The sequence below is a fragment of the Eumetopias jubatus genome, unplaced genomic scaffold (assembly GCF_037043125.1).
Source record: "Eumetopias jubatus isolate StellerSeaLion01/CBP00866 unplaced genomic scaffold, mEumJub1_p1.0 scaffold_11, whole genome shotgun sequence".
Classification (NCBI taxonomy): Eukaryota; Metazoa; Chordata; class Mammalia; order Carnivora; family Otariidae; genus Eumetopias; species Eumetopias jubatus.
The window spans coordinates 38,437,267-38,450,172 of NW_028274817.1; the positions used below are offsets into that span (position 1 = coordinate 38,437,267).

The window sequence follows — 12,906 nt, forward strand, 5'->3', positions numbered from 1 at the left end:
TTTTTTGTATTTGGTGTCATTCTCGGAGGGGGGGGAGAGGGGGTACAGTGACAAAGGCAGAAGGCTTATCACTACAGTCGCTGACACAAATAGGTCCGGGGGAAGGAAGTAGTCATCCTTGAGCGTGACGTATTTTATCACGATAATGAAGTGGAAGAAGAGCCAAGGAGAGAGATGTTCACACACACAGAATCAGCAATGATGGTGGCGTGGCTACCCAGGAATGAATTCTTCGCTGGGTTCTGACTCAGGGTGAGTAGAGTGACATGGATGAACTGAGGAAAGGCCAAGGATTACATAAACAAATGGGAGTGGCCCCCGTGACTGCCCCAGCAAGGAAATACACACCTTGCTTGTCCACCCAGCAATATGGTCTTTGCAATGCCCTGGGGGAGCTTGCACTGTCTACGAGAAACACTATACTCAACAACCTAACATGTCTTACAAACACTTGCCTCGTGGCGCCCCGGCCAATCTTGAGCAGCTTACTGCTTCCTTACATTTCCTTATCTCTGGCCACAGGCCCCAACTACACCATGACTTACTGATGAAGTTAGCCTGGCCAGTGAATATGGTGTACTGAAGCTCATAGGAGCTGATGCTGAACTCATCATCCGAGATCCAGTGGACTGTAATGGTGTCATGGGAGGCAGTACAGAGTTCCTCTCGGATAGATGGTGGATTTGGGGCTGTAAGGAAAGGTGGAAAAGCAGGTGAGAAAGGCACACTCTCTGTTCTGAAATTTTAACAATTGTCACTCTTGCTGCCCAACTCAACATCTCGTGGCGAGGAGGTTCTCTTGGTAAAAAAGAAGCGTTCGATGGAAGCCACGTGCTGAGACCTCCAGCGGTCACGTGGTTTTCTTATTGCATGACCTTCGACCTGTTTCTCTTTATTTTAAAAAAGTTTTATCATTTATTCTGGGCAGGATGGCCAAGCGCAAATTAATATGTGTTCCCTCGTCTGTGAAATAAGGGATGATCATTACCTCACAGATTTGTGGTACATATTTATACTATAAAATTAATACACAGTGTCTGGCATAAAGTAGTTCAATAAGTGACAGTTATTTTAATATGTTAACAAAAATAAGACAATGCAAAGTTATTGTACATGTGTATTTTTCTCACGAAGTGGCCATTCAATAATCCTGAAGGTAGCCAGCATTTTTCATAGGCTGTTTGCATCCCTCATTTCCTAAAATTGTGACATTTTTCGTCCTAATCTGCCAGATCCTCAAATTTCCTTAAAACAATTTGAATGGTACCTGTACCTATGCGGGACATTCTTTAATAGTCCATAATTGCCACCTGAGTTCTAACCCCCTCAACAACAAGGAACAATATATTGCTGATAGGCTCATAAGGAGAAATCCATCAGCGATGTCTTGTTTCTTCTTGACCTTTAGGTATGATGGTATACCCGTCTGCCCCCAGAAATATTTGACACATCATCTTTCTTTTCTGTCACATGAGCTAAAATATATTCTATCTAAAAGGATACATGTATTGTCTTAAAGGTTCTAAAAGCATCTTCATTACAAATATTGTCCTTTTCCGATTACCTTAAAGTAAGAGAACACCAAAAGACAAGCATTAAAATGGGAAGGAAACCACAGTATTTTCACACCTGTTAAATAATCTAGCCCCTCCAGCAATTTCTTTTCTCTGGAAAAATCTAAAGCAAAGTTTTCAAAGGCATCATTAAAATTGATGTCTGGAATCAGAACTTGAGAAGATGCTGTTGCCATAGCGACCCTGGAAAAGAGAAAAAGTCCATCAATACACATCAAAATCGGTTTGCAACCTTTATCCAATGTTTGATTTCTGGCTCAACAAGGTGAAAATAAATGACTCATAGGGCTTAATTCATTAAGTGAAAAATATCATATCTGTGCTTTTCCAATGGAAACCATTTAAAATTTAATCATCAGGAACCAGCTAAGGGTTATACCATATTTATTCACATATGTTCACCCCTCAGACACACTCCCCCATCCTGTCTTAATTTTGAGAAGTAAATACAGGATTTTTTCCCTTCTGCATCATTTTCCATCTGGCAGGCAGCATCAAAACTAGACCTCTGAAGGCTGGGTAAGTGCAGTTTGAGAGATTTTTTTTTTCTCCCCCTCTATTTTTTTTGTGCTAATAAACAAGCCAGCATGCTGGGGCTGAGTTCAAGCCTTCACCTGAATACTGTACTTTATTCAGTCTTTTAAAACATTTGAATTTAATTTTATTATTATTTATTATGATTATATAATGCTATGCTAGTTTTATCTCCCCAGCTAGTACTAAGCATCTCAAAAGCAGGGTGTATATTTTGTACCTCTCATATCTTCCATGGTCTGTAACACAGTGTTGGACACATGGCAAGCAATTGTTGAATGAATAATGGAATGACTAACAACAACACAGCTGCTAACATTTACTGAGCATTTAGTAGATAGAAGAGACCATGCATGCACTTTACGCACATTGCTTAATTTACCTCTTGCCATAATCCTGTGTAGTAAATGTTATTTACATTTTGTAAATGACAATGAGATATAATGTAAACAAGAAATGACACATAGAAAGCTTAAGTAACTTGCCTAAAGTCACACAACCTGTAAGGGTCAGAAAAAAAAAAAGAAATATAACTGAATCCATGTTCATTGGATTCTAAGCTCTATACCCTGAACCAATTTAGACAGCTCTTTTAAAAAAAAAATTAGGTAAATTTTTTTGTGCTTCAGCAATTCTTAACCATGATTACACATCAAAATCCTCTCGGGGAGTTTTGACCAAAGCATACATGTTGAGGCCCTGTGACAGACCTTCTGAACCAGAGCCACTGAAGATCCTTGAACATGCAAATGACAGAATGGAAAGAAACATTAATTTGGCAACAATATGCAGGTAGAATGAAGGGAAGAGGCACTGAATGTAAGAAGGCCAGAGAGGAAACTTCCATGGTGAACTAGTTTTAAGGGGTTGAGGAGTTAAACAAACATATATCCTCATGCATGTACACCCTGCTACACTTCTACCAACAGGACCTCTTGGCTGTTTGTGAAAATAGAGATGATTCAGGAATGAACTGTAGGCCAGAATAAACAAATGAAAGACTAGCAGTATAATCTTCAGGTCTCACACTGAATGGCCCCTCTTCCAGGATTTGATGAGTAAGAAGACAACAACCCCTAGAGGGCAAGAGTTAAGGCAGAAAATTGGCTCATGAAATTTCTTCCTGGCCTCCCCAATCTTCTTTCTTCCATCCATCCATCCATCCACCCGTCCATCCATCCATCCATCCAACACTCACTGAGCACAACCAATGTGCCAGGCACTGTGCTAAGCACACTGGAGACACACAATTGTGGTCCTTGCCCTCACAAAGTTCACAGTTCATGGAGGAGAAAGATACTAAATAGGCAATAGAAGTGCTGCTACAAAGGGACTGTAACATACACAAAACCCACCTGGCAGGGACTTGGGCACTAAGGGAAATCTCCCCAGAGGAAGTTCATTTTACACAATGACCTACACAGTGAGTAGGAGTTAGGTAAGCAGAAACTATGTGGATGTGTGCGCTCTCCCTTGCCCGAACGCTGGAGAATTAGCAAAGTCATGCAGGGTCTTGTGGGCCATATTGCAAGCTTTGCACTTTATCCGGAGAGCAGTGTGGGCCACTGAAGCACTTTAGGCAGAGAAGTGAGGCTCAAATTTATGTTTAGGAAGAGTACGCTGGCTGCAGGGATGGACTGGAAGGGGTCAAAACTGGGGGCAGAACAGATTTTAAGGTGTTTAGGAATGAGCAAAAAGGAGAGTAGTGAAAGGAGCATAGACAAATAAAACAAAAAGTTAATTCACACCACAGGAAAACAAATAGGGAACAAATATATTGCAAAGCCCGGGATGCCTTGGTGGCTCAGTCAGTTAAGCGTCTGCCCTTGGCTCAGGTCATGATCCCAGGATCCTCAGCAGGGAGCCCGCTTCTCTCTCTCTCTCTCTCCCTCTGCCTCTCCCCTGACTTATGTTCTCTCTCACTCACTCACTCTCTCTCTCAAATAAAAAAATAAAACATCTTAAAAATATATTTAAAAGCCCAACTACATAAGGAATCAAATAAATGTAAATTAAAATGAGATAGCATTTAAGATTATAAATAATGACAATTATAGGAGCTTCTTAAAAATTTTTTATTGTTATGTTAATCACCATACATTACATCAGTAGTTTTTGATGTAGTGTTCCATGATTCATTGTTTGTGCATAACACCCAGTGCTCCCTGCAGAAAATGTCCTCTTTAGTACCCAGCACCAGGCTAACCCATCCCCCCACCCCCTCCCCTCTAGAACCTTCAGTTTGTTTTTCAGAGTCCATCGTCTCTTATAGGAGCTTTTTATGCCTGTATGAGATAATGCCTACATATTTTATTAGGACTGAAATTGATAACAGATTTTGGAGATCAATTTGGCATTAAATACCAATATAGATTAAAATGCAAATATTCTTTGACCCCACAGTTCTACTTCATACATTTTTTATTAAGGAAATAACTGAGGTGTAAGCAAAGATACAACTGTAAGGGCACTCAACATACCATATGTAAGCTAACTGTCTAACCATGGGGACTGAGCTAAGTAATGTGTTATACATCAAAAGATGAAATACTACTAGGCCACTGGAAATCAGGTTATCCAATAATATCCAATGACAGGGACAAGTTCATGATATATTGTTAAGTTTCAAACATAGAGTATAATGAAGTATATGCAGCATGACCTTCTGTTTGTGAAATATATATTATATCTAGGGGCGCCTGAGTGGCTCAGTCAGTTAAGTGTCTGACTCTTGGTTTTGGCTCAGGTCATGATCTCACAGTCGTGGGATCAAGCCCCAAATCAGGCTCCATGCTCAGTGCGGAGTCTGCTTCAGATTCTTTCTCCCTTCCTCTCTGCCCCTCCTCAGTCATGCACTCTTTCTCCCTCTCAAATAAATAAAAATCTTAAAAAAAATAAAAATAAAAATCTACAAATTGGGGTACTATACTCCCAAATGTTAACAGTGGCTGGGAAGTTAAGGATGAGTAAAAATGGCATCGGGGTATATGTAAGTGTGTGTTTCTATGTTTAATATGTTTAAGCAAAACAACATTAGTTATCTCTCAAGGACAATATGGTAAGTGTCATTTGTAAGGGGAAAGGAATACTCTCCCAGTGGAAATTTCATTTTAACTGAAGTCTTGGTCCATAATAGATTATTACAATTATTATTGGTGGGCAAGAATTTCAGACCCTGTGTGAAACCGCTGATGAAGATATTTAGGTTGGACAGATGATTCTCAAGAGAGAAGAGAATAGCCTAAAACAGAATCATAAAGAACAGCATTAAAGGAATAAGTCAAAGGTGATTTGCTCCCAAAGGCAAAAGAAACTAGGTAGGTAGGGAGAAAAGCAGGAGTGTTCATGGAAGCAAAGGGCAGAGAAATTTCAAGTAGGAATCATCGTCAGTAGGGACAAATGTTACTGAGTGATTAAGTAAGACAAAACAGTAAGATAAAACAAAGGAATGTCGATTAGATTTAGCAACAAGGTATCCATTTGGTGACCTCGGAAAGAACACTCAGGAAACTAGGCAGAAGACATTTCAGAGAGTTGAAGAGTGAGTGAGGATGATTAAATACAGTGGTTTAAATTTATGTTTTATCTCTGCTCTCATGAAATACCACTGAAATGACAGTCAAAGAATAAAATGTCATAAACCCACAAAGACAAAGAGAATGGAAAAAGACATGCCAGCAAGTGAGAGATTGTCAACAAATGTTTGGAAGCTAGAAAGGGCTGGGTGAGCGGTAACCAACAACAGACCAGAGAAAGCTGGGTCAGGAAGCCAACGACATCAAGCTGATTTTGTGCCGCCGACAGTTGAAAGTTTGTATGAAGAAGAGCTAGAGCCCAGATCCACTCGACCAGAGACTACTCCTCCCTCGTCCTGGCAGGAGATGTGAGGTTCACTTTCCGCAGAGCTTTGACGTTGTACCAAAAGCAGTCTTAAAACCCTCAGCCACTTTTCCTTGCTTGGCTCCCAGAATGGTGGGAGCCAGGCTTAATACCCCTCCTCCCCCGCCAGAAGCAGGAGATTCGTGAATTCCTTCCAGGGGAAACTGACTGAAGAGAAAACACAGAACTGACACTTGGGTCCCCTCGGTAAAAACCCAGCATTCCACCTTATTATCGTAGAGTGACATTCACCATGCAACAAGCTGTTCCCATCCCTTCAGATCTTGCAGTCACCTTCTAGTGCTTAAATTCAAACAGGCAGCCAAAAGCTTACCAGACATTCAGGGAAAGACAGAAACTAAAACAAGCTAAGAGAGAAAAGGAACTTGGAAGAGACCAAAACAAACGCAGAGTTTAGAAGAAGCTTTTTAAATGACTGTCCATGTCTTCAAGAAGATAAACAAATAGTTTGCATCTACAAAGCAAGGACAGAATGCTAAAAAAAGAAGCCAAGATCAAGAAAGAGCTCTTATAAATAAAAATAAGAAGGCTGAAATTAAAATTTTAATAGACGGACTGATGAAAAATTAAGGAAACATCTCAGATAACAGAAGAAGAAGACAGTGTCATGAAAACTAGGAAATGAAAGATTTTAAACATCAGAGAGAAAATCTAGAATGTCCAACCTCTGACTAATTAGAGTCCCAGAAAGAGAGAAAAGAGAAAATAACTGGGAGGAAATTATTAGTGAATAATGTAAGAGAATTTCCCAGAGTGAAAAGTCAGTAGGCTCCAGATTGGAAAGACCTACTTAGTGCCCAACAAAAATGAATGATAAAAGACCCACACCAAGGCATATCTCGGAAAAATTTCAGAAAAACTGGATTAAAGATAAGACCTAAAAGGCTTCAAATTTTAAAATATAGGTCACATTTAAAAGATCAGGAATCAAAATAGCAGTGGGTTTCTCAGCCCAACACTGGAAGTTAGGAGACAATAGACCATGCCTTCAAAACTATAAGGGAAATTTATTTCCAACTTATCAAATGTAACTTTCAAATACTTTTTAAACAAAAAGCTCTCAAAAACTTACTTCCCATGTACTCTTTCTTAGAAGACAGTGGGGAAAATTGTTCCAACAAAATTAAGAGAGTAAAATGGTACATGAAGGGGAGATCAGGCAGAGCCTGATGAAGTCTCTAAGAACACTGAGAGTCTGGGAGACTAAGTTGGCTGGAGTTCACAGAGCAGAGTACCAGAGAGGAGAAGGCTGCACAGAGAGAATTCTGGAGACCTTCAGAAGGTTCCCCTCCAAGTATTCAACAAAATACTGATCAACACATGCATGTGAGGAAACTGCCAAAGGCCAAGGAAAGAGCCCCCCCTAAAGAGACGAGAGGGAGGGGCACCTGGGTGGCTCAGTCCATTAAGTGTCTGCCTTCAGCTCAGGTCATAATCCTAGGGTCCTGGGGTGGAGCCCCACGTCGGGCTCCCTGCTCAGCAGGGGAGTCTTCTCCCTTTCCCTCTGACCCTCCCCCTTGCTCGTGCTCTCGCTCTCTCTCAAATGAATAAATTTAAATTTTTTTTTTAAAAAGGATGAAAGGGAACAATCCCTGGTGCTCACAAAGGATCAGGAAGAGTGTCTGTTCCCAAGAGACAGACTGGAAAATCTCATGACGCATGGAGCACTCAGGAGAGTACTCAGAAACGTCTTGCCTCACTAGTGTGGACAAATGTGCTTCAGACTAAACACTGCTCTGATTCCACCTAACAAATCTTAAAAACAAGACCCAAAAGGATCAAGCTATTTTCAAGTAACTTAACTGTGTCCTAGAACAAAGCTTAAGAATATTTATAGAAATACAAAAATATACAGCACCCAGTAAGATAAATTTCATTATGTCTAACATCCAAAAAAAAAAAGATCAGATAGGCAAAGAAAGAAGAAAATATAACCCATAATGAGGAGAAAAAGCAATCAATTGAAACTGACCCAGAACTGACATGGATGTTAGAATTAGACATTATGACAGTTATGATAACTGTATTCCATGCTCTGTTTACATTTTGATTCTAATTTTCTTTTGAGTATAGTTGACACACAATGTTACATTAGTTTGAGGTACACAACACAGTGTTTTGACAAGTCTATACGTTATGCTGTGCTCACCACAAGTGTAGCTCCCATCTGTCACCATATAATGCTATTACAATGGCATTGACTATATTCCCTATACTGTGTCTTTTATTCCCGTGACTTACTCATTCCATAACTGGAAGCCTGTATCCCCCTCTACCCTTCACCCATTTTGCCCATATCCCACCCGCTTGCCCTTGGCAACTGTCAGTTTGTTCTCCATATTTATAAGTCTGATTTTGCTTTTTGTTTGTTTATTCATTTGTTTTGTTTTTGTTTTGTTTTGTTTTAGATTCCACATGAGTGAAATCATACGGCATTTGTCTTTCTCAGTCTGACTTATTTCACTTAGCATGGTCCATCCATGTTGTTGCAAATGGCAAGATCACATCCTTTTTTATGGCTGTGTAATAGTCCTGTGTGTGTGTGTGTATATGTGTGTGTATTACATCTTCTTTATCTATTCATATATCAATGGACATGTAAGTTGCTTGGCTATTGTAAATAATGCAATAAACACAGGGGTGCATACATCTTTTTGAATTAGTGTTGCATGCCATATATTCAAAAGCTAGAGGAAAAGCTAAATATGTTAAGTAGAGATATGGATGTTATTGAAAGACCCAAACTGAACTTCTAGAGATGAAAACTACAATGTCTGAGATGAAAAATACACTGGAGAGATTAATGGCAGATTAGGCATTACAGAAGAAAAGGTTAGTGAATGCCAAGACATATTAGAAACTATCAAAATGAGGGGCACATGAGTGATTCAGTAGGTTAAGCATCTGCCTTTGGCTCAGATCATGATTTCTGAGTCCCGGGATCGAGCTCCGCATCGGGCTCCCTGCTCAGCAGGGAGTCTGTTTCTCCCTCTGCCCCTCTCCCCACTTGTGCCCCCCCCAACTAAATAAATAAAATCTTAAAAAGAGAGAAACTATCAAAATGAAACACAGAGAAAAAATGGCTAAAATATGAACAGAGCATCAGTGAGCTGAGACAAACTTCAAGCAGCCTAACATACATGTAATTGGAGTCCGTATAAGAAAGGAAGGGGATGGCATGAAGAATCCTTGAGGGGAACACCTGGGTGGCTCAGTCAGTTAAGCATCCAGCTCTTGGTTTCGGCTCAGATCAGGATCTCAGGGTCATGAGATCAAGCCCCACATCAGGCTCCGTGCTCGTGTGAAGTCTGCTTGAGAGTCTCTCCCTCCCTCCGCCCCTCCACCTGCTCTCTCTCTCTCTCTTTCTCTCTCAGATAAAGAAATAAAATCTTTTTAAAATTTGAGGAAATGATGGCTGACAAATTTCCAGGTTTGCAGAAGTCAATTGTTAATGTCTAAAATTGGGGGGAACATAGCAATATAAGGATGCATTTAGAAATGTAAAGGTCATGTCAAAAGAAATACCTAACAGAGTTGAAATTGCTTGGCTTTGTTGGAAAAGTGTAGACTCCCTAGATTTGAATCCTGCCTCCATTCCTTACTAGTTGGGTGATCTTAGGCAAATCACATAACCTCTCAGAGCCTCATTCTCTCATTCTCTTATAAAATGGGGATAATAATAGCCTCTAACTCATGAGGTTCTTGTGAGGATTAAATGAGTTAACACAAGGGCTTAGAATAATGCTCAACACAGAGTAAATGCTCAATATTATTCTTATTGGAGAACAGAAATCAGTGGTGAGGAGAAGATTAATTAATTAATTAATATTATATTTTTTAGATAGGAGAGACGTAAGTGGGTTTAAAAGTGCATGTGGAGTCAACTAGAGAAAGGGAGAAACTGAAGCTATGGAAAAAAAGGAAGCATGTGGCCATAACACAAATGAAGGGACCTCTCTCTACTATAATCAAAAGGGAGGGGCGCCTGCGTGGCTCAGTCGGTTAAGCTTGATCTAACTCTTGATCTCAGCTCAGGTCTTGATCTCAGGATTGTGAGTTCAAGCCCCGCCTTGGGCTCCACAATGGGCATGGAGTTTACTTAAAAAAGGGGGGTGGAGGCAGAAGTCACAGATGTGGATGTAGGTATGCCCAGCATTTCGGTCTGAGAAGCTGAGAACTTTGTCCTTTCATACCTACCACTTTTTCTCTCTCTCTAAAATAGGACATGAAGTCATTTGCTGGGCATGAGTGGGAAAGTGGCAGGGTTGGAATTTTTGAGTTGAACACAGAAAATCTGAAATAGCCATTAGGGAGACAAAGCAAAAAGAAAGCTGACCAAAGCGACACAGAAGGATATGGGGGCCCCAGTGAGATTAGAAGCCATAAATGTGTGGTGCAGTAGTACCAACCTCTTTGGTTATGTGGTTTTCTCTAGCTGGGTTCTGCAACTCAAATACAGACATGGAAAAGGTGGGAAGCAGGGTGCCTGGGTGGGCTCAGTCGGTTAAGCGTCTGCCTCTGGCTCAGGTCATGATCCCAGGGTCCTGGGATCGAGTCCCACATCAGGCTCCCTGCTCAGCAGGAATCCTGCTTCTCCCTCTGCTCCCCACTCGTGCTCTCTCTCTCACTATCTTTGTCTCTCTCAAATAAATAAATAAAATATTTTTAAAAAAGAAAAAGAGGGCGCCTGGGTGGCTCAGTCATTAGGCGTCTGCCTTCGGCTCAGGTCATGATCCCGGGGTCCTGGGATCGAGTCCCACATGGGGTTCCCTGCTCCGCGGGAAGCCTGCTTCTCCCTCTCCCACTCCCCCTGCTTGTGTTCCCTCTCTCGCTATGTCTTTCTCTGTCAAATAAATAAATAAAATCTTAAAAAAAAATAAAAAAGAAAAGGTGGGAAGAGCTGGGATGATTCAGGGTTGGGGGTTCGATCAGGATGGTTGGTGTGATAAAAAGACAGTGGGGCCAGGAAAGTGGGTATATTGCAACGAGAGTGAGCAGCTGAAGTGAGAAATCACAGACCCTCAAGAGGCCAAAGAAAGAAGTAAAGACAGTAGGTAGCTGGTAGGTAGGAGTTGGGTCTTAGGGGTCCCAATGAAGTTGAAGACTAGAAGCTTTGGAAGAAAAGCAATCAACTGTAAATACAGAGGTTGTAGCTAGAACGTGGGGTGTTTAATTTATGATTTCAGCATAATTCTGAGTGACGGCGAGGTTCAGCATGGGAGTGGGTAGATGAAGGGGAGCAGAGGTGAGGGTCACTGGAGGAGGGAATGGCAAGGAGCCAGGAAAATGGATGGCTAGCGTATTAGATGGGGTCAGCCATGTGGATGCTGCCAGTGTCTCCCGGAATGATGGCAGAAGCAACAGGAAGGAATACTGTGAACATGGAGCCAAAGCCTTCGGTAAATGAGAGAGAGATAGAAGGAGGTCAAATTCGCCTAATGAGTCTCTCGAGCCCCTTGACTCTACTGAGCAATGTTCCACTTTAGACTTCAGATTCTTTGCACATGGTATATAGATGGCCTTCGAAAGATCCACGAGTCCTCTGGGATCGTAGGCAAAATTCCACGTGTATATACCTAATATGCATTTTCCCCAGAGGGCTCAGGACATTCATCACGTTTTCAAGGGGTGACTGATTAAATAAAAGCCTAAGAATTACTGCTCTATCCATCTGTGTGAGAGATAACTAAATGAAAGCAATAAAAACTGCACAAAGACACACCTATCTCTGTGGCCAAAAGTCTCTCTGCCCCTACACTAACACCAACATAGAAAGCTCCAGCACATTGGGGCGCCTGAGTGGCTCAGTCGGTTGGGCGGCTGCCTTCGGCTCAGGTCGTGATCCCGGGGTCCTGGGATCAAGCCCCGCATCGGGCTCCCTGCTCAGCGGGGAGCCTGCTTCCCCTTCTGCCTGCCACTCGCCCTGCTTGTGCTCTCTCTCTCTCTCTGACAAATAAATAGATAAAATCTTTAAAAAAAAAAAAAGAAAGAAAAACAACAAGAGAAGAAAACTGCAGCACTGAGTAGGCAGCGGAGAGCTAGGGCAGAGCCAGGTACGTGGTTGGCTGTGCACTGGGGGAAGTGGTAAAGCTACCCAGAGAGAAAGGTGCCAGAAATGCACAGGGCAAATGTACCACCGAGGCTTTAGTAAAACGATCTGGCAGCTACCGCGTACATGCCCGAACAGATACAAGTGACTCCCGGCTGCACCCTTTTCCTAAGGGCAGGCCTGGAGAAAAGAACAGAAGGAGCTCACCTCTCGGCAATATTTTTTGCAGACTGGAGAAACCGGGCCTGGTCATTTTCTTTCAGGATATGTTCAGCCTGGTTGATGAGGACCGTTGACCGCTCAAGACACTGGCGGCAATTAGCCACCTGTTGTGCCAACTTTCTCAGTTTCATAACCTTAAAGGAATGAGCAGAAGAAAAATGAGCTTCAGTATGCAGGGCTTAATTAAAAACGATACAACAACACAAAGGCGATCTACTGCAGTGATTCTAAAAATAAGGCCTATTAATATCCCATGGCCCCTGTGCAAACCACTCAGCTTCTCACCCTCCGGTCTATGTCTTGCCAGCCCCTCTTCCCACCTACAGGCCACTTACTTAGGCTGTGACACACCCCGTCATATACTCTCGGTCATCTACCTCCTTTTTATTGATAACCTTAATTTTTCCGATTAGAACAACAGTGCATGCTCACTATAGAGTATCTAGAAAACAAAAAGTATAAAAGGAAACCCTGCCACCCAGGGATCAACATCAATACATTTTACGGTCGATATATTTTCACAACCGTGTTTAATAAAAAGTACCTCCTTGTTCTTCATGAGGATCTACATTCCGATGTATGTATTTCTCTACGGATCCTTATGCACACCTGTGCGTTCACAGATCT

General features: G+C 41.7%; 1 protein-coding gene across 2 annotated transcripts in view; it reads right to left on the bottom strand.

The window, feature by feature from the left end:
• MID2 (midline 2) overlaps positions 1-12,906 on the bottom strand; it is a 93,066-nt gene that overhangs the window by 10,011 nt on the left and 70,149 nt on the right. Inside the window, exons 5-7 of one of the 2 annotated variants that reach the window (XM_028089763.2) lie at positions 12,265-12,413; positions 1,630-1,757; positions 546-689 (exon numbers count right to left, since the gene is read on the bottom strand). In XM_028089763.2, coding sequence (XP_027945564.1) covers positions 546-689; positions 1,630-1,757; positions 12,265-12,413 — 421 coding nt within the window. Of the gene's footprint in view, positions 1-455; positions 690-1,629; positions 1,758-12,264; positions 12,414-12,906 lie in introns of both variants that reach the window. The other variant, XM_028089762.1, reaches the window with a different exon arrangement.